Source organism: Desmodus rotundus, chromosome 9, assembly GCF_022682495.2.
Source record: "Desmodus rotundus isolate HL8 chromosome 9, HLdesRot8A.1, whole genome shotgun sequence".
Taxonomy (NCBI): domain Eukaryota; kingdom Metazoa; phylum Chordata; class Mammalia; order Chiroptera; family Phyllostomidae; genus Desmodus; species Desmodus rotundus.
In genome coordinates, this window is record NC_071395.1 from 40,922,584 (window position 1) to 40,944,627 (window position 22,044).

Consider the following 22,044-nt stretch of genomic DNA (forward strand, 5'->3'; position numbering starts at 1 on the left):
TTTATCACCGTTGGCATCTTAGACTTGATGTAACACAGTGTTACATTTAATTCTCGTAATAGCCCTTTGAAATAGGTGCTTTTCCTAACTCCCTCTTTTCAGAGGAGGAAACGGAGGCTCAGAGAGAAGTGATTCGTTCAGTGTCACACAGTGAGGAAGTGAGAGGGATGGGATTCTGGCCCAGGTCGGCCTGACTCCACAGCCTGCTGGACTGCCTCTTGCAAGTCATGATAATGCAACGGGCATATCACACCCTTGTTTTCACATATGAGGTGCTTCCCCTGCATTATCGCCGCCATGTGTCAAATCCTTGTCATCCTCCTTTTAGAAGAGGAAATTGGGGCTCCGAGTGGAAAAATCAGCTCTTAAGGTCACAGAGCAACTAAGTGGCAAAGCCAGGATTCAAACCACAGTCTCTCCAGGCTATGCTCACTCTGCCCTCCCCTGCCGGGAAGTGGTCACCAGGGCCACAAGTGGGTGAGGAGAGTGAGGCATTCGCTGTGGGTGCAGAACTTAAGGAGGTGGCAAAAAACTCAGGCATTGAGATCCACAACATTTTAATGCAATATTTTAAAAGATCAAAAGCGAGGCAAAAAAATATCCACAATGAGCAAAACATCAAAATTATAAATACAGAATATGACAGGGCTGGCAGTAGGAACAGGTGAATTGTGTTGAATCAAGCAAGTGCAGAATCAGATGTCTTTATTTAAAATTTTGACATTTTCTTCATCATGGATTTATTTTGCATTCATTTATTTATTTTTATTTTTTATTATTTTAAAATATATTTTATTGATTATGCTATTACAGTTGTTCCATTTTTTTTCCTCCCCCTTTTCCCCTCTGCCCTACACCCCCTTCCCACCCACATTTCCCCACCTTAGTTCATGTCCATGGGTTGTATATATAAGTTCTTTGGCTTCTACATTTCTCATGCTATTCTTAACCTCCCCTTTGTCTATTTTGTACCTACCATTTATGCTTCTTATTCCCTGTACCTTTTCCCCCATTCTCCCCACTCCCTTATCCCACTGATAACCCTCCATGTGATCTCCATTTCTGTGATTCTGTTCCTGTTCTAGTTGTTTGCTTAATCTTTTTTTTTTTTTTTTAAGGTTTGGTTGTTGATAATTGTGAATTTGTGGATATTTTCCTGTTCATATTTTTGATCTTCTTTTTCTTAGATGAGTTCCTTTAACATTTCATATAATAAGGGCTGGGTGATGATGAACTCCTTTAACTTGACCTTATTTGGGAAGCACTTGATCTGCCCTTCTATTCTAAATGATAGCTTTGCTGGATAGAGTCATCTTGGACGTGGGTCCTTGCCTTTCATGACTTTGAATACTTCTTTCCAGCCCCTTTTGCCTGCAAGGTTTCTTTTGGGAAATCAGCTAAGAGTCTTATGGGAACTCCTTTGTAGGTAACTGTCATCTTTTCTCTTGCTGCTTTTTTCTCTCTTTATCTTTAATCTTGGCTAATTTAATTATGATGTGCCTTGGTATGTGCTTCCTTGAGTCCAACTTTTTTGGGACTCTCTGACCTTCCTGGACTTCCTGGAACACTATTTCCTCTGCCAGATTGGGGAAGTTCTCCTTCATAATGTTTTCAAATAAGTTTACAATTTCTTGCTCTTTCTCTTCTTTTGGCACCCCTATGATTTGGATGTTGGAATGTTCAAGGTTGTCCCAGAGGTTCCTAGGCCTCTCCCCATTTTTTTGAATTCTTGTTTCTTCATTCTGTTCTGGTTGAATGTTTAATTCTTCCTTCTGCTCTAAACCACTGACTTGAGTTCCAGTTTCCTTTCCTTCAATGTTGGTTTCCTGTAATTTTCCGTTATTTCACTTTTCATAGCCTTCATTTTTTCCTGTATTTTGCGACCATACTCAACCAATTCTGTGAGCATCCTGATTACCAGTGTTTTGAACTGTGCATCTGATAGGTTGGCTATCTCTTCATCACTTAGTTGTATTTTTTCTGGAGCTCTGATTTGTTTTTCATTTGTGCCACATTTTTTTTTTTTGTCTTGGTGTACCTGTTACGTAGTAAGGGGCTGAGTCTTAGGTGTTCACCAGGGCAGGGCAACCCACATTGCTGCATTGTGATGCTGTATGTGAAAGAGGGCCCAAGAGGGAACAATGCCACTTGCTTAGCTCTCTGACAGCTTTCAGTCACTTCCCCCACTACCCACAAGCAAATTGGACCCTTCTGGTGCTGGTTCCCAGGTGGGTGGGTTTGTGTATGTTCTAGGACCCTGTGGGTCTCTCCAACGAACTCTCCTATGAGGCTAGGAGTTTCTCCTGCTGCTTCAACCTCCACAGGTTTTTTTGGTCAGAGGTTTTGAGGCTTTATTTCCCTGAGCTTGAACCCTGGGTTACGTGGTCTGTCTTGCTTCTCAGTTGTTCCTCCTGGTTTATCCGCATGCAAATGGGGGACTGCCCAGTCTGCCAGCTGCCACCTCACCCACCCTGGTTCTCCAGCCACTGCCTTGCTGCAACTCCTCTCTACCCTGGCTACCCATCAGCCCCCCTCCTACCAGCCTGGATGAATGTTTCTTCTTTAATTCCTTGGTTGTCGGACTACCATAGAGTTTGATTTTCTGACAGTTCTGGTTATTTTTTGTTTTAAAATTTGTTGTTATCCTTCTTTTGGTTGTATGAGGAGGCAAAGTGTATCTACCTATGCCTCCATCTTGATTGGAAGTTATTTATTTTTACTTTTTTAAAGATTTTTATTTATTTTAAGAGAGAGGGGAAGGGAGGGAGAAAGGGAGGGAGAGAAAGAGAGGAGAGCCAAACCAATGTGTGGTTGCCTCTTGTGTGCTCCCTACGGGGGACTTGACTTGCAACCCAGGCATGTGCCCTGACTGGGAATTGAACCATGACCTTTGGTTTGTAGACTGGCACTCAGTCCACTGAGACACACCAGCCAGGGTGCATTCATTTTTTAAATTGAGGTGACATTCACATAACATTTTAAGTGTAATTTGGATTAATATGTATATTTATATTGCACATTTATATATAATTTATATCTATAGTTAATATATACATGTGTTATATATTTGCATTTATATAGCATATATTCATATTCACATTTATACATCATCTATAATTATATATCTGTAACATTTATATTACATACTCACATTTATAGCAAATATATTCATATTCACATGTATATACTATTTATGATTATACGAATCTGTAATTGACATGTTTGTTATATATTTACATTTACAACATACATATATTCATACTGACATTATATTCCGTGGCATTTACTACATTCACAGTGATGTGCGCCATTACTTCTATCTTGCTCAAAAACATCTTCATCACCCGAAAAAGAAACCCCATCCCCATTGGCAGGCACCCCCATTCCCTGCCCCAGCCCCTGGCAACCACTAACCCACTTCCTGTCTCTGGATGTGCCTGCTCTGGACCTCTCACATACATGGAACTGCACACAGTGTGGCCTTTGTGCCTGGCTTCTCTCACTCAGCACCATGTGCTTGAGGCTCATCCACGTTGTAGCGGGTGTCAGAGCTTCGCTCCTTTTCATGACTGCTTTTGTAGTCGCTTTGATTTTTACAAACATTACATGAAAATACTACTTTTTAAAATTGAACTTATTGGCGTGACCTTGGTTAATAACATTAATTTCATGTGTATAATTCTGTGATACACCATCTGTATATTGCGTTGAGTGCTCATCACTGACAGTCTGGTCTCCCTCTGTCACCATGCATTTCACCCCACTACCCTCTCCAGCCTCCCCTCCCAACCCCCTTCCCCTCTGGTCACCACCATTCTGTTGTGTCTAGGACTTTGCTTGTCTGTTGTGTTTGTTCATCTGTTGCTTTCTGTTTCACATGCCACATATGAGTGAAATCCCATGGTGCCTGTCCTTTTCCATCTGACTTATTTCCCTTAGCATGGTTACTCTCAGGATCCATGCACGTTGTCACAATGGGCAGTATTTCATCCTTTATTATGACCGAGTAGTATTCCACTGTGTACATGTCCCACATCTTCTTTACCCAGTCATCCACAGAAGGACGCTTCGGTTGTTTCCGTGTCTTGGCCAGTGTGAATAGTACTTCAATGAACATAGGGGTAGATATATCTTTACAAATAAATGTGTTCAAGTTTTATGCATAGATACCCAGAAGAAGGATTGCTGGGTCATATGACAGCTCTATTCTTAAGTTTTTGAGGAGCTTCCATACTGTTTCTGTACTGGCTGCACCAGCTTACATTCCCACCAGCAGTGTGCAAGGGTTCCCTTTTCTCCACATCCTCTCCAACACTTGTTATTTCTTGTTGTGTTGATAACAGCCCTTCTAACAGGTGTGAGGTGATACCCTGTTGTGGTTTTGATTTGCGTTTCCCTTATAGCTTGTGAAGTTGAACAACTTTTCCTGGATCTGTTGGCCAGTTGTATGTCTTCTTGGGAAAAATGTCTATTCAGGCCCTCTGCCCATCTTAAAAATAAGATTGTTTGTTCTTTGTTGTTGAGTTGTAGGAATTCTATATATATTTTGCATATTAGCTCCTTACCAGAGGTATTGTTTGCAAATATCTCCCATTCGGTTGGTTGCCTTTTTCTTTTGTTGATGGTTTCTTGTGTGTGCAGAAATTTTTAGTTTGATGTAGTCCCGTTCATTTATTTTTGCTTTTACTTCCCTTTCCTTTAGGGTTAAGTTCATAAAGTCTTCTCTGAGACCAAGTTCCATTAAGTTTAGGACCTGTGTTTTCTTCTCTGTGCTTTCATTGTTTTAGGGCTTACCTTTAAGTCTTCGACCCACTCAGAGTTAATTTTTGTGTGCGTTCTCAGACAATAGTCCAGTTTCATTCTTTTGCCTGCAGCTTTCCAGTTTTCCCCACACCATCACTGAAGTGACTTACTTTTCTCTGTTATATGTTTTTGGCTCCTTTGTCAAAAATTAGTTGCTCATATTCAAGTGGGTTTATTTCTGGGCTCTCAATTTTGTTCCATTGGTCTGTTTGTTTTTCTGCCAGCACCATACTGTTTTGATTATTGTAGCTTTGTAGTGTACTTTGAAGGGAGGCTGATACCTCTGGCTTTGTCCTTTTTTTTCAGGATTGCTTTGGCAGTTTGGGCTCTTGTGGTTCTATACAAATTGGACAATTTTTTGTTCTATTTCTTTGAAAAAAAGCCATTGCAATTTTGATGAGGATTGCATTAAATCTGTATGTTGCTTTAAGTAATATGGCCATTTTAACTATGCTGAGTCTTCCAATTCATGAACATGGAGTATCTTTCCATTTCTTTGTGGCTTCCTCAATTTCTTTCAACAATGTGAAATATGACTTATTTTTATTTATCTTGATGGCTGAGTTTTTGGCCCCCTGTTTAAATTGCCCACTTCTGGACTCTGGTCATTGCCTCCTCGGGGCTTCTCTTGGTGTCTAAGTGCTGTTGACCCAGGTTGTCACCAACTTAAAAAAAATCACAAGGCTTAGGAGAAAAAGTGGCTTCCATATGGAGGTCCAGGCATGGGGGCTGTGTGGACCTCTCTCCTCGGTGTGTCTTGGCAGGTACGCGGGCCCCATGGAGCGGGCTGGAGCAGAAAGCATCCTCACCAACCGCTCGGACGGGACGTTCTTGGTGCGGCAGAGGGTGAAGGACACCGCGGAATATGCCATCAGCATTAAGTAACTCCTCCCTTCCTGACCCGTCTCCCCTGTGACCTGTGTAACTGAGGTGCCTGGGAGGGAGGGGATGTAGTCATGAGAGCCTCCTTTAACCAACCCCTGGGGTCCTGGGTGCTTTAAAAATATCATTTCCTTTAAATGACTGACACCCCACAAGAAAGAGAGAGGCTTCCTAGGGAGCCTCCAAAAGGTGTTGCCCGCCCCCTAGGAAGACGCAGAACATCACCTGATCTGGAATCTCGCAGCCCCTGTCTCTCATGCTTCCCCGTTTGCTGAGTGTAGCTTCCCTCTCATGGTGCCTCATTTCCTCCCAGGTTTTCTAAGTTCGTCTGGCATCTCCACTGGGGCTTCCCCTGTGGGAATCTTTTGTTGCCTGGGTCTCCAGAGAGTTTGCATTTGTTTCTGTGGGATTCACCAGAAGGTTAATTTCTTTTTTAGTTAAAAAAAGTTTTAGGTTGATTCCTTAGTTTCCCAGACCACACAGATGGTTTTAGTTCAAATCTCTGATAATGGAAAAATAAAATGGAACAAGCATTGCTAAGAGATTCACTCCAAATAGAGTGGGGAGGCTCCCAGGGAAGTGGGGCCTCTGCACCTCTTGGGCCTCGGCCTCAGAGCTGCCGTTACATTGCTAACCTGCTGCTCCACTCAGCTCAAGCTGAGCCATAAACATCCTGGCACAACAGCTGCTACCTGCACACATGTGGACCTAACCTCCTGGTCGTTTTTATCCCTCAGGTTCCATGTTTAAACTCAGGAAGCCCTGGTATCCTAGCCCACACGCAGTCCAGTCCTTCATTTGCAGGAAAGAAAGAATTACGCTTTGGGGTTTTTGCCTATACAGACCCTGCCTTTCTTCATTCTCCCCTGGAGCACAATTTTTAGTTGATACCTGAATAATCTGTGTCTCCGGGGCTGCAACTTTTTGCCCAAATAAATGCCTTTTATTCTTTATTACAGCCCGACCCTCTCCTTGGTTGACACCCCAAACCGACATAAGGGCAGGCTGAGGTTATGAATTTGCAAGGGTGACTTTGTGTTTTGGGGCCGAGACAGACAAGCTGTTCATTGTCCCGGGCTATGCTGATGGGTGGTGTTCTTCTAGCCCACCTCTTTTTCTGCAGGCATAGTTTTTTGGCAGCCCAGCCTTATCGGGTATGGGCAGGTCTCAGGCCAACTCTCCACCTTAGAAGTAACTCTTCTCCTGTCTCTGTGAACTTGGAGACAGAAGCTTCTTGGTTGCCAAGGTCAGCAAACTCCTTAGGGTGTCAGTTCATGCTTACTGCTTAGTTTTTAGTTTTGTCCTTATTTTTGGCATCTGGGCATTTCCCTTACTCTGTTTTTTGAGAACTCAGCACTTTTCTCCTCAGCATTTCCAGGGGTTTTCTGTAGCAGAAGGAGGTTTAGTTTTCTAGTTCTCCATACTGGCAGGAGTGACCATCTCTTCCCCATCCTTATGGGTCTGCGGCCCACTGTGTTGGTGACAGTGTGGGTCTTGTCCTATCTACTTAGAGCAGCGGTGTTCAGCCTTTTTCATCTCATGGCACACATAAGCTAATTATGAAAGTTCTGCAGCACACCAAAAAATATATCTTTTGCCAATCTGACAAAAAATAGATACAATTTTGATTCATTCACATAGACAGCTATTGGTGTGTTGGCTGTTGTCATTTTTCTACTTGGCAGTTTAAGGGAAAAGAGTTCAGTGCCCATGACTCAATAGTCAGGTATCACATGTTTTAAAAATTCTTGCAGCCCACCAGGGTACCTCTTCTAGTTGAAAATAGCTGTTCTAGAATATCCCTTTCTTTACAAGGTCCCTCTGACTTCTCAACAGCCCTGTGGGTCCAGAAAGATCATGCCTATTGTCTAGGAAGATCTGAAGCCTTAGAGGAAGAAGTGAAGAAGTGTAGGTTTAGAGCAGGAAAGGCGCCAGGGAAGGGACAGTAGGAGGGAGCTTCGGTTCTTGGGCTCCAGTGGTCACCCCCTCCCTGAAGTGGCCAAGATTGCTGTTTCCATGGTTGGGGTATAGCCTGGGGCTGAGGCCTGGCCGAGATGGGCCTGGGTCCCCAGCCTCAGGGATCAGTGACCATCTGACTCTCTCTCACTGTGCCCAGGTATAATGTTGAAGTCAAGCACATTAAAATCATGACAGCAGAGGGACTGTACCGGATCACGGAAAAGAAGGCTTTCCGAGGGCTGACGGTAAGGGCCAGGCTTCCCCTAGCTCCAGCCTCCCAGAGTTCAGGCAGGGCCCTCCCTGAAGTGCCATCTTGGGACTGCCTCCCTCTTATCCATCCATATGCACAGTGGCCCCTCCAAGGGCACTTGGGATCAGTTGGCCTTAAATTCAATCCCCTGATGACCAATGATGATGATGATGGTGATGATAATAATAAGTAACAACAGAGAGCATTTACGGAGTACTTACTGAGTGCCAGATCTGCGATAGATAAAGTCCAGTTAATCCCCTCAACCCACTGTCTGAGTGTACATTTCACAGGTGGGTGAAACAGGATTTTCTTTTCTTTTTTTTCTTCTTTTTTTTTCTCTTCTCCTCTTTATTCCCTTCTGCTCTGCACACCCCCCACCGTCCTGCATCCTCCCCTCCCTTAGTTCATGTCTATGGGTCATACATATAAGGTCTTTGGCTTTTCCATTTCCCAAACTATACTTAACCTCCCCCTATCTATTTGGTACCTACCATTTATGCTTCTTCCATGTACCTTTTCCCCCTCTCTCCCTCCCCTTCCCCACAGATAACCCTCCATGTGATCTCCATTCCTGTGATTCTGTTTCTATTCTAGTTGTTTGCTTAGTTTTTGTTTCTGTTTTTTTAGGTTTGGTTGTTGATAGTTGTGAGTTTGTTACCATTTTACTGTTCATATTTTTGATCTTCTTTTCCTTAGATAAGTCCCTTTAACATTTCATATAACAAGGGCTGGGTGATGATGAACTCCTTTAACATGACCTTATCTGGGAAGCACTTGATCTGCCCTCCCATTCTAAATGATAGCTCTGCTGGACAGAGTAATCCTGGATGTAGGACCTTGCCTTTGGGGGAAACAGGTTCAGATCTCATCTAGTGTCACAGAAGAGCAGAGTCCCTGTTTCTCTCAGACTCGAAGACTTAGCCCTTCCTAATCTGTCTGATGATCATTTGAGAATTCCAGTGCCTTTCAAGTGGTGGTGTTTCTGTTTGGAGTCCTGTAGCTTTGGACTGCCATTTAGGTATTTTGGCCCATTGGTTTAAGGCACATGGATCTTTTGATTCTCAAAATCGAGAAAATCCAGCATTGTGCACATACCTGCCATTTTGTTGGAGAGGGGTATCTCAGATTTCACTTGATCCTTATAGGGACCCCCCAGAGGGTTAGGGATTGTTAATTTATTCCACAAATCTTCTTCTCCTCCCAACTTTTTATTCTTAAAAATTCCCCCACCTGCATTTTTTATTTCTGAGAAAATTTCTATAAAGTGATTGGAAAAATGCAATGGACATCTGTAAACCTTTCACCTACATTTGTTAATATTCTGCCTTTTTGCATTCTCTTTCTACACACACACTCATATTTATTCTGTACTTAAGAGTAACTTGCGGGTATCAAGGTCCTTCACCCATAGATACTTTGGCATGAGCATCCGAAGAGCCAAGACACGCTCAGACCTCACCACACTGTTACCATCACACTCAGGAAGTTGAACATTGATGCCAAATTATTATCTGGTATACAGTCCACTTTCCTAACTCCTTGATTGCCCTGGTTATGTCTTTTATAGCAGTTTTTTCCCTGGGTTATAATCACAGAGTACACACTGCATTCAGTTTTTATCTCCTTAGTCTCTCTTAGTTTCCCTTAGTTCCCCAGTCTTTATTTTTGGTCTTTCGTGATACTGGTGTCAACTGATGGTCCTTGGTGGCAATGCAATGCCAACAGGAATAGTATGGCGGGGAAAACAGCATGGCTGGAAGGTAACCCTGGGACCAAGAAGTCCTGGCTAGGTCCCTCTCTGGCTAACAGCTCTGCTTTGCCCCAAGCCAATCTTCAGGGTTTCAGTTCTGCCAGAGCAATGCAACCCTCAATCTTGTTGGGAAGGGAAAGTGTGCTCCCAACAGGCAGTGGGGAGCAGACTTATATAGACAGAAGCCCCTATCCCTGGTTCCTGATTGGTCTGTCCTCATGTAAATGAGGGCTCCTGATTCTCAGTTTGATTGGTTCAAAAGGCACTGTCCTGATTGGTCAGGATATAGCTGCTCTGGTTGGTCAGACCTGCACAGATCTGATTGGAAAAGCCTTAGTCTTATTGGTTGAAATAGGAGTCCAGGAACTCCTTTACAAGGCAGTTCAGTGCAGAGGTAGGTAGTTCAGTGTGGGCTTCCCCCTGAGTGCAGTTTGCCAGAGAGGCCTCTGTGTAGAAATGGTTGCTAAGATCTTTTTTTTTGAGCCCATTTAGCCACCAGGAACCCTTCTTAGTAGGTATCTTTGTTCTCAGGGTCCACACTGGTAAATTCAGAGTCTAGAACTCTAAAATGCAAACACTTGTTTTGTAGAATGTCCCTTAGTTATGACTTGCTTGGTTGTTTACTTATTATTAGATTCAGCTTGAGCATTTGTGTAATAAATGCTCATGAGTGCAGTGAATCTGGGACTTGAATTCAGATCAGTCATATTTCAGGATTCAGCTCTTGGTTGCTCTACTCCACTGCCTTCCCTGGGGCTGGATTCTGGACCCTCCCTTTTATAGCTATGGGACCCAAGGCAAGGGACTTGGCTTCTCTGTGACTCAGTTTCTCTGATTATAAAACGAGGGTACCATGACTGTATTCACCTCTCACGATTATTAGGAGATTTTGATGATGTGGTTGCACCCTGACCAGCACATATTAGGTGCTTAATAGCATTTACTATTATAATTAATTATAAAAATAAGGCTCCTGGCACCCACTGGGGGCAGGTAGGTATGAATTTGGGTGAGCTGGCCATTAGGCAAGTAGATTATTGTATAAGTTTATCATGAAGCAAATTGGTTATTAGAGGAACTGGCTGAAGGCAATGTGGTCTCTTCCCCATAAAATGGTCCTGGCTGTGCAAAAAGGGAATGAGCTTCCCATCATGAGGAGCATTCAAGGAATCACTTGAGGGAGACCAGAAGGGGGTCCGCTTGACATGAGGGGTGGATGTGGCTCCTTCCAAGTCTGCCTTCTTGGGTTGGCCTGCTGGCATAGCATCTGTCCTGCTGCCTTCTGTCCAGGAGCTGGTGGAGTTTTACCAGCAGAATTCCCTAAAAGATTGCTTCAAGTCACTGGACACCACCCTGCAGTTCCCCTTCAAGGAGCCAGAGAGGAGAGCCATCAGCAAACCAGCAGGTAGGATGCCTCAGGCTGGGGACCTGCAGCCCTGGCTCCTTCCCATTGAGGAGGGGAAGTTTGGAAATACCATGGGCATTGCTTCCGGTGGGCATGCAGAGGTCCTATCTGTGAATCAGCAGGGACCCTTTCTACTCTTGTCTGTCCCTTTGCTCTTGAGTGGTTTGCATTCTCATTTGCTTGCATGGAAGGTGGGTCGGGGTAATTTTTTTGTATTTGGGAAGCTGAGGACACCAGGGACCAGAACGATCCTCACCTATAGGTTTTAAGCCTATACTTTTGTAACAATATCAAGGGTTAATTACTATCTACAGCCTTGTCCTACAAAAAGGCAAGTCATTTAGTTCACTTAACTTTCCCTTTCCTTTGTATCTCTCACCCACTGGATTTGATGTAATTATCTGGAATGTTGAATATAGTTAGCTATGAATTAAAATAATTATGACATATATTTTAGGAATTTTTTCATAACAATTGCATTTAACTTGTAAATATAATATCAAGAATTATTTAGACTATATTTCTTGTCTCTATGTTTTTCTTTATTTGTGAAATTCCTTTTTTTGATTTAAATTTCATTTTTCTGGTGTGCATTCTAGAATATGTTTTTCAGAAAAGTCATATGGGTTGTGTAGTGTCTGGATTTTTTTATGTCCAAATTTTTTAAAAGAGGTATTAAAAATTAATTATTATTAAACCATTTTATTACTGAAAAAGCAAAACCAACATAACATCAGGACTCCAAGACAAAAAATTGCTGCCAGTCACTCACCAAATCGAACAGATGTTTCTCTCCTCCTGTATGATAATAATGTGCCCTGGCATAGGTATGGTGTTCAATCTTAGCATGTTTGCAGAAATACTACAAATTAATTACAGTATCATTTATACTGTACTATGAAAAGTTTTCTTTATGTCTTTTTTCCCACTGCTTGTCTTTCTCCCATTTCCTCTCTTTTTTTGACTCTTGGTCCTTCTTAAAATTATTAATATTTAGCAACTTAGAAAGAATTTTTCCATATCATTCCTCTGTTTCTTTTACTATAAATATATACAAGCCACTTTTTAAAAATTATAAATGGTATTATATTCTAAATTTGGATGCTGGTTGGGCCACAAGCATGATTTGGGGAGTACAACTGTGACCCCGCAGAGCACAGGGCGCCCAGCGCTCTGCACACAGAAGACGGGCCCTTCATCCTAGCATCACCCTCCCGAGAGTGGTGTCCTCCCCCTGCCCCTGCTCGGTGGGCCTGCGTCTGCCCCGGGCCTTCCTGCCACCTCTGCTCTCCCCTACACAGCAGGGAGCACCAAGTATTTCGGCACAGCCAAGGTACGCTACGACTTCTGTGCCCGGGACCGATCGGAGCTGAACCTCAAGGAGGGTGACATTGTCAAGATCCTTAACAAGAAGGGGCAACAAGGCTGGTGGCGAGGGGAGATCTACGGCCGGGTGAGTCAGGGCGCAGCTTGGCACCCCCAGCAACCTGGCCCTACTGACACTGCACTGGAATTGTGGGCTGCAGGAGGTGGGAAGTGGCTCAAGGGGAGGTCTTCCCTGGTTAAGGAGAGGGAAGGGTGTAGGGATTTCATTCATTGGTGCAACTTGCATTTATTTTTTGAGCACCTCCTATGTGCCAGGCACTCTGCTGGGTGCTGAGGAGACAAAAATGAGCACAGTGCAATCACTGCTGTTATGGCACCCGGTCCACTGAAGAGGCCAAGCCTGTAACCAAGCAGTTACAGTGCTGAGTGGTCAAAATTGCGATGGGGAATCACAGGCAGCATGAGCACCCAAGGGGACCCTGACGCACCCTAGGAGCAGGTCAGGACACCTTATTGCAGAGCAAGCTGATTGTTGAGGCTTTTGTGCCTATCTTGTTCACTGTAGTATCACCAGTGCTTGGAATGGGGCCTGGCACATGGTAGGTGCTCAACAGACATTGAATGCATGAAGAGGCAGAGGTGGCATTAACCTCTTGTTCCTTCTGTACTCTTTAGCCTGCTTGAATTCAGACTGTCAGACTCTTCTCAAGATTTCTCAAAAATCTTTGTTTCTGCCTGACTTTTATTTTTGTCTTACAAAGGCAGAGAGTCTTCTTTATTTCATCTGTTGATGAGTTCCTAGCCTCTAGAATACTGCCTCACTTGTAGTGGTTTCTCAGAAATAATTATTGGGTAAAGACAAAGAAATGGGTTAAGAGCTTACATTTTACTGAGGGGAAATATATGTGAAAAAGTGACCCAGATAATTGCTTAGGTGAAGAGTTTTGTTAAGCCCACGGAGGGTAAGGTTAGTGTGCATTAGAAGGCCACTAGGTGTTGAGGGAGCCTTTTGGTGTGTTCAGTAAAGTCAGAACTGTAAAGCATCCAACCATCCATGCATCCATACATCCATCCACCCATCCACCCATCCATCCATCCATCCATCCATCATTCCATTCATCATTTCATCCATCCATCCATCCATCCATCCATCCATCCATCCATCCATCATTCCATTCATCATTTCATCCATCCATCCATCCATCCATCCATCCATCCATCCATCCATCATTCCATTCATCATTTCATCCATCCATCCATCCATCCACCCATCCATCCACCCATCCATCCATCCATCATTCCATTCATCATTTCATCCATCTATCCATCCATGCATCCTTTCAACAAATATTAAGTATCTGTGTCAGGAACTAATTCTAGGCTCTTGGCACTCCGTGGTGAATAAGACACAAAAATCCCTGCCTTGTGGAGCTCACGTTGTAGTGTGTTTGTGTTTTGTGTGTGTGTGTGTGTGTGTATGTGTGTGAGGCCGATAACAAGCCCATAAATAATAACCAGTACCATCAAATAGATGGCAATAAGTGTGTGGAGAAACTAAAGTGGAAAAAGGACTAAGGAGCATTGGGTGAGTGGGGTTTGCGGTTTTAAAAGGGTGGCTGGGAAGTCCTTACTGAGCAGGTGATATGTGAGGAGGAACTGTAGGAGTTGGGAGGTGTCAGACAAGTGTATATCGGAGGGGTTCATTTTTTGGGGTGGAAGGTACGGCGGGTGCAAAGGCCCTGAGATGGGAGGAAACCTGTCTGGTCTGTCGAGGAGCAGCGTAGAGAGTGCCCTGACTCCTTTCTCATCTCCTTCCAGGTTGGCTGGTTCCCCTCTAACTATGTGGAGGAGGATTATTCGGAATACTGCTGAGCTCCGGCATACTGACAAAGACAAGGAACTGCAGGCTGTGATCCCAGGATGAGCAGGCTGCATGGCCAGGGACCGTGACAGGTCCCGGGAGGCTGAGAACCCGAGATGGACTCTGGAGGGCCTGCGTCCAGTTGCTCAGGCTCCTGGGGTGATGCCCTGCCGTGGTTAATTTATAACACACTGATTTCCCTTTGGGTCTCCTCGTGATGGCGGGGCTCGAGGCAACGGCTTTGAATAAAATGATGGATGGACTGATGTTGTTCAGAGGCGCTGGAAGAGGCGGGAGGGGAAGGGGTGCCAGGGCACAGACAAAGCCACCCACCAAAACCTGCTTTCCAGCTTTACCACCTTTCTCTGCCACTTAACATGTGAAGAAGGAAATGGGCCCCCAGATAGCAGATTCTGGATCACAGAAACGTAACTCATTTGCTTTTTCTATGATAGAACTCGGTTACTGGTTGGAGCCCCTCTAATTCTGCTGAGTGGTAGACACCTCATCTGAGTTGGCTCTGGGTGTCCTTTGTCGCTTCTCCCCAGGATCATGTTGGCATGCCAGGGGCTTTGGCCCTAGGGTGTTGGGGAGGCCACTGGGACCTGGTGGTTATCTTCTGTCGCCCTGCCAGCTGTCAAGATGTCATTGCATCTGCCTCACCTGTGGTTCCTCTGTGTCTTCTACATCCCTCTGAGCATATCCAAGACATCTGGCTGTTTTTTCCTTAATTGTTGGGTGGGATGATTCTACATACTGGCTATTGCCCTGGTGTGGTTATTAATCACAATCCTTCTCATTCTCCAAAGCGTCCTGGTTGGGATAAATTACTGCATTTTTTGGACTAGAATATGCACCCCCCCAAATTTGGGAGGAAAATGGGGGTGCGTCATCTAGTCCACATGTAGCTTACCTGGCTAGATGGGGGTGGCCGGGTAGTGGTGGAGCGGTTTTTTCCCCCCCTTTTTCCCCCCTCTAAAACCTAGGTATGTCTTATCATCCGGTGCGTCTTATAGTCCAAAAATTATGGTATATTGTCACTGTCTTAGTTGGGCTTTTCCAGATCAGAGCCTGAGACAAGGATTTGGGTTTGGGGGAGCGGGCGGTAAAGTTTATCTGCAAGGTGATCCCAGGAAGCATCCAGAAAGGAGTGAAGCGGATGAGGAAGTGAAGGGGCCAATACAGGAGCATTGATGAGCAGGTGACAGCTGTAGGCCATGGGGGCTCAGTCCTGTTGGGGCCCTTGGAGTCAGTGCAACACATGCCTGGGAGTTGAGGGCACGGGAGCTGGGGTCGTTCTTCCCCAGCTTCCATCAGTCATTGCTTAAGAGATGCTTATAGTCAGGCAGTGCCTTGCCTGGTGGCCGGAGAACCACAGGTGGTTTAGGAGCCACTGACGTGTGTGGATGTCATCAGAGCTGGGGAGCTGCAAGTGGGGTGCCGACAGGGTCTGCTATGCTCTCCCCATGAATAGAGACTGTATGCTCCCCCATTTGCAGCCATCTCCCCACAATGGATGCTACCATGTGCGAGGTTTGGGAAACCCTGGAGAGCTTGCTGTAGCCTGGAATCTGCAGGCCCCAGGAAACATTCCTTCACATCACCCTGAAGCCAGTTAGACTGGGGTGGGCTGGTAGGATAGGGGGGTACACCTATCTCTGAGTTTAATGTCCTTCTTTCCCACCCAACTCTTCCCCTCCACCTGGGGGACGCTGACCTATTTTGTTAAGACTTATTTTTTTTAGCTATGACAAAAGGCACCATATTTATCACCCAACCAGCTTTATGCACACAGTTCAGCGGTGTGACATAGATTCACACTTGAGCCACCAATCTCCAGCAGGCACAGAAACACACCCAAAACTGCCACCTCCACACACAGCGGGCACCCTTGAAATAGATGGAAGGGCAGACAGACGCACCCTCCCCTTCCCTGAGGACTAACATATTCGGATGGTGACATCCACCTGTGAAGTCGATGGACAGACTCACATACAGGCAGACAGATTCCCATTGGAACAGACACCTTTAGGAACATTGCAGATAGGATGTTGCAAAGCAGGCACTGACTACCTGACTTTGGTAGTAGTGCCCCTACCTCCTAGGCTGATACATGCTTCCGTGCTTGGGGAGGGGGGAGGGAGAGGACAGAAAAAGGAGTGTGTGTGCGCTTGTTTGCGAGCGTATCTATATGAGCCCAGGTTTGGCCACCAGGAAGTGCTCCTGATGCTTTTAACTTTGCAGTTGGCACTGTCATTACACTGCCCAGTGATAACCCCTCCGTCACCCCAAACTACAGGGAAGGACCACCCAGAGGGGTCGACAGAGGCCTCATTCCAGAGTCTTGCCAGATACAGACACTCGTGGCCTCACGAGGCCAGGGTGGGGTCAGAGGGAGAACAGAGTTGGAGGAGTGTAGAGAAGCAATTTTCAACAGGTGTGCCACAAGACTTTTTAAAACATGTAACACCTGACTAGTCAGAGGCCCTGGCCTCTTTCCCCTTAGACTGTCAAATAAAACAATGACAGCAGCCAACACAACAATAACCACCTGATTTAACTGAATCAAAATTATACCTATTTTTTTGTCAGATTGGCAAAAAATATATTTTGGTGTGCCACAGAATTTTAGTAATTAGTTTATGTGTGCCATGAGACGGAACAGGTCGAACACTGGTGCCCTATGGGGCTACTTTGTCCTTTGCAACGGGTGCAGAGGTTGCCCTGTCTGGAAGAAGTCAGATGAGTTATTATTTGGTCCCCTGTGTATGGACAGCCTGTTGTTTTGCCGTTATCAATAGATTCGTGGAGCATGTCCGAGCTAGTCTGCAGCCTCCTTGAGGGCAGGGTCAGACTGAGCAGGGCTGGGAGGGCGCACAGACTAGAGCAGGCCCCTCTCCATGTTCACCAAAAGCCTAGCACTTCACTTGAGGGCTTGTTTAGGAGTGGGGACAAGAGGAAGAAACAACCTGGAGGAAGGCATGAGCTGGGAGCTGGGAGGGACAGGAAGGCCGGAGCAGAACTGCAGTCCAGCATGGGCTAGAGACCACTCTGCACCGCCTCCTAGCTGCACGACTGGGCAGTTCGCCTGGCCTCAGATTCCTCGTATGTCAAATGCATGCACTCAGTTTCCACCTCATGGCAATGTGAAGATTAAGTGACCATGTCTGCAAACGTGCAGGGCTGGGCACACAGTAGGTTCTCAGGAAGTAGTGGGTCATAGAATTCCTGTTGGTGTTATTACCATCAGTGTTGCTATTTCACCTGTATGAGCAGCTAGAGAGAAGTTCAAAGTTCTTGATTTACAGGTAAAGAAGTTGGAGGAAAAGACCACCCGTGGGGTCACATAATCCTTAACCCCCATGTGGCAAACAGGAACTCGTTCAGGGATGCACCTCATTCCACACCTGCCCAACCTTGGCCTCTCCCACGGCACCCTCCCTTGCCTTGAGGAGCTACCCTGGATATTCAGGATGAGAACTCCCAGCTTCCCCTTGGGGAGCCAGCATTCCGGTATCCAAAGAACGAGTCAGACCCTACCATGAGAAGGTTAGCACCTGCGGGCACGATTTGACCAGTTCTACTCAGGGCAGTTGCGTCACCAGCTGGAGGCATGAAGAAGCAACAGAACACAGAGAAGCAGAAGCCCAGCGCCCCAGAGGCAAAGCAAGGGACAGTGGCTGAGATCCGGACCCCTTGGAACTTGGCCTCCTCCTTGTGCGCCAGATCAGCGAGGACTGAGGAGCGCATATTCCCAGAAGTGAATGTCCTTAACTTTTAACGTTGCCTTTTAACTTTGTTTATGACTTTTTCACATGCAGATTTATGATTTAAAATATTTATTAATCTTTTCTTACTGCTTTGGCTGTGGGTCATTTTTGTATTATTTCAAGATATCTCTAGGTAGGGGCTCTGTTTATTCATTCCAGTGAAGCAAACCACCCATAACTTAGTGGCTTGAAAACATGGTAATTGTTTATTCTGCTCATGCATCAGCAATTCGGACAGGACTCTGCGGGGCCGGCTTGTCTCTGCTCCAGGGCAGCTGAGGCCGCTCACCTGGGGGTGGGAAGGTCCACTTCTAAGACTCACGTGGCTGGCGTCTTGGTGCCAACCATTGGCTAGGAGCTCAGCTGGGGCACTAGACTGAGGACTTTGGTTCCTCTCCATGTGTACCTTTTTAAGAGCTGCTTGGGCTTCCTCGTAGTATGGTGGCTGGGTTTCAAGAGTATTTTTGAGACTTAGCCTCAGAAGTCACACTTTTGTTGTACTCAATAGAATCCAGGCAGTCAGAAAGGCCAACTGAAGTTCAAGGGGATGGGACATAGACTCCACCTCTTGATGGAGAAGTTGCAAAGTTCTAGAAGAACAAATGAAATGGGAAATATTGTTGCGACCACTTTGGGAAAATACACTCTTCCAAGTCTGCTCTCTGGCCACAGTTTGCATCCCTCTCAAAGGCAAAATACACCCCTTCAAGACCTCCCAAAAGTTTTATCCTACTACACCGTCATGATTACAGGGTCAGGCTCATATCTAAACTCAGGATGTTATTTAAATCAGGTCCACGTACAGATGAGGCTTCTCAGATACAATGCCTTGGGTACAGCTCCTTGAGTGCTTTTCTTCTTGACCTGAAGACTTGTGAACGAAAGAGCAAGTTGTCTGCCTCTCACACGCAACATATCCGAGGGAGACAGGCAGAGGACAATTGATGTGGACACTCCCCGTCAGAAGGGGGAGGGAATGGTAGCTATGCAGCAGTCACTGGCCCACAGCAACTCTGAATCCAGCGGAACCAAAGTCAGAAAGTGTTGCCAGTTTTCTTGAGCCAGTATTGCTCCCTGGATATGATTCTGAGCCATCCTTCTTTTCCCATTAAATATAGGCTGAGTGCAGTGGAGTGGTTTTCTTAGCTTGCTTCCTATCCATGGAGTCTGGGGACTCAAAGGCCTCACTTCATTTACTACCATCTCTATTCCTTATAGTCCCAGCTGGCACTGCTTTCACCAAACCGTCTGTTAAAGGTTTGTGGGTTTTCCATGCATCTTATTGAGGTTCATACCATTAAAGTCAAAATAACAAGTCTCTTCAAGATAAGCCCTTCTCTGTCTTGGGCTCCTATTAAGGCTACAGTGGAACGTTGCCTTTCCGATTCTTAGAAGCCTTATTGCATAGTGGGAAGTATTCATGAGGCATGGCTGTCAGATACTTCATTATCTGTTTTTAGAGAGAGGGGTAGGGAGGGAGAAAGAGAGGGAGAGCAACAGCAATCAGTTGCTCCTGGAGCCCCCCCCAATTGGGAACTAGCCTGCCACCGAGGCGTGTGCCCTGACTGGGAATCAAGCCACGACCTTTTGTTTTGTGGGACAACGCTCGACCAGCTGAGCCCCACCAGTTAGGGCTCGCTCTTTCTCCCTCCCTTCCTCCCTTCCTTCCTTCCTCTCTCTCTCTTTTCCCCTCACCTCTTCTTTTACTAGGTCAATTTATTTAGGTACAGTTTATAGTAAAATTCGCCCTGCTAGGAGTACAGTTCTATAAGTTCTAACAAATGCCTACAATTGTGTAACTACCACTACAATTTAAGTGTGGAATTTCTATCACCCCCCCCCAAAGTTCTCTTGTACCCCTTTGTAGTCATTTCCATTACCCACCGAAGCCGCTGAAATCCCTCTTTTGTCTTCTGTCCCTCTAGCTCTGCCTTTTCCAGAACGCCACGTACGGGGAATCACACGGTGTGCATGGTGAGTAGGAGGGCTCCCCTGCATGGCCGTCCGTGATTTGTTTACTCCTTCACCTGTTGCTGGATATTTGGCTGTTACCAAGAGAGCTATGGACATTGGTACAAAAGTCTTTGTATGGACATGTGGGATCTGGCACAGATAATGCCCTTTTTATTACAAAATCTTTTATTTCACAAGCATGTAATTCTGTAACGTAATACTATCACACTCAAGCACCATATGACATTTTAGGTGAAATGGTCAAATTAAAATTATAAATTATGACTCTCATGCTACTACCCAACCAGCCACACTCAGGGAGGCCTTACTTCTGCCGGACCCTGTATGCTTTATATCACAGTTTCCTGTAGTTGCTGTAACAAACTGCCACCAGTGTCGCGACTTAGAACAACACAGATGTATTATGTTGTAGTTCCGGGGTCAGAAGTCCCCAGATGGTTCTCACTGGGCCAGAATCAAGCTGTCAGCACATCTGCATTCCTTCTGGAGGCTTTGAGGGGGGGGTGTCCTTGCCTTTTCCAGCTTCCAGAAGCCACCCGAGTTTTTTGGCTCAGGGCCCTTCCTCCATCTTCGAAGGCAGCGATGGCCAGTCAGGTTTTCTCCTGTGGCCCCTCTGCCGCTCTTCTGCTCCTCTCTTCCACTGGCAGTGATCCCTGTAATTACAGCAGGCCACCCAGATAACCCAGGACAATCTCCCCATCTCAAGATCTGTAACTTAATCACCCGCAAAGTCCCTTTCACCGTGTAATGTAACGTGTTCCAGGCTCTGGGGTGAGGGTGGGGGCCTCTCCGGGAGGCTTTATTCTCCTCCCCACTGTGCTCTTTTCCCCAGGGGTCAACGCTGAGGAGCAGAATGGCTGGATCATGTGGCAGCTGTGTGTTTAACTTAAAAAAGTTTTTTTTATTGTATTTTTTTCCATTACCATTTAGTCCCCTTATACCCGTTCCTCCCTGCAGTCACCGCACTGTTGTCCACGTCTACGAGTCCTTTTTCCGTTTTGCTTGATCCCTCCACCCCCTCACGTCCCCTCACTGACCCCTTGGCTGTCCATCTATGTGTCTGTCTCTGTTTTCCTTGTTAGTTCAGTTCGTCCATTAGATTCCACGGGAGCGACATCGTGCGGTATTTGATTTGCCCTTTGTGACAGTGTGTTTAACGCTTTAAGAGACTGCCAGACTGTTTCCGGTGGCCGCGCACTGCGTTACCCTCTGGTCGGCACTGTGTGGGGTTCCAGTTGCTCCACAGCCTCGCCAGCGTTTGGAGTGGTCATGGCATTAGAATTCAAGGGCTGCAGAAGCAAATTGCCCTGAGCTGAGTGGCTCAACTCACAACAATGTACTCGCTCACAGTTCTGGAGGCCGGAAGTCCAAAACCAGGGTGTCGGCAGGACTGGTTCCTGCAGAAAGCTTTCAGGGCCAATGCTCCCTTGCCTTTTCCAGTTTCCGGTGGCCCCAGACCTTCCTTGGCTCACAGATACATCACTCTTATCTCTGTCTCTGTCTTCGCAGGTGTTGGCCTCTGTGTGCCTCTGTGTCTTCACAAGGCTACCCTAATGCAGCAGGACCTTGCCTTAACTAATTAACACCTGCAAAGACCTTATTTCCCAATAAGGTCACCTTCTGAGGTTTCAGTAGGCAGGGATTTTTGAACGACACTGTTCAACCCAGCACAGTCCATCTTTGTCATTTAGTTGTTTTAATAGGTGTGTCGTGGTGTCTCGCTGTGGCTTTAATCTGCGTTTCCTTGAGGAGGAGTGATGCGGAGCATCTGTTCAGATGTTCACCTGCCCATTTTGAGTTGTTTGTTTTCTTCATACTGAGTTTTGAGAGTTCTTTATGTATTGTGGATACAAGTCCTGAATCAGATTCAGGGTCCAGCAGAAGTAAGGCCTGTTTGAGTGTGGTTGGTCGGGTAATAACATGGGTGTAACAATTTATAGCTTTAATTTGACCAAGTCCCCTAAAGTGTCATATGGTGTGCTTGAGTGTGATGGTGTTATGTTACAGAACTACATGCTTACGATTTTGTAATAAGAGTCAGGAATAAAAAAGGGGCGTTAT

General features: G+C 45.7%; 1 protein-coding gene across 2 annotated transcripts in view; it reads left to right on the forward strand.

Annotated features, from left to right (window-relative positions):
- Nucleotides 1–14,815, forward strand: part of VAV1 (vav guanine nucleotide exchange factor 1) — a 57,100-nt gene extending 42,285 nt beyond the window's left edge. The window contains exons 23-27 of one of the 2 annotated variants that reach the window (XM_045202702.3): nucleotides 5,568–5,684; nucleotides 7,802–7,889; nucleotides 10,938–11,052; nucleotides 12,357–12,505; nucleotides 14,197–14,815. In XM_045202702.3, the coding sequence (XP_045058637.1) occupies nucleotides 5,568–5,684; nucleotides 7,802–7,889; nucleotides 10,938–11,052; nucleotides 12,357–12,505; nucleotides 14,197–14,250 (523 nt within the window). In that variant the 3' untranslated portion in view covers nucleotides 14,251–14,815. Of the gene's footprint in view, nucleotides 1–5,567; nucleotides 5,685–7,801; nucleotides 7,890–10,937; nucleotides 11,053–12,353; nucleotides 12,506–14,196 lie in introns of both variants that reach the window. The other variant, XM_024568859.4, reaches the window with a different exon arrangement.
- Nucleotides 14,816–22,044: the final 7,229 nt, after the last annotated feature.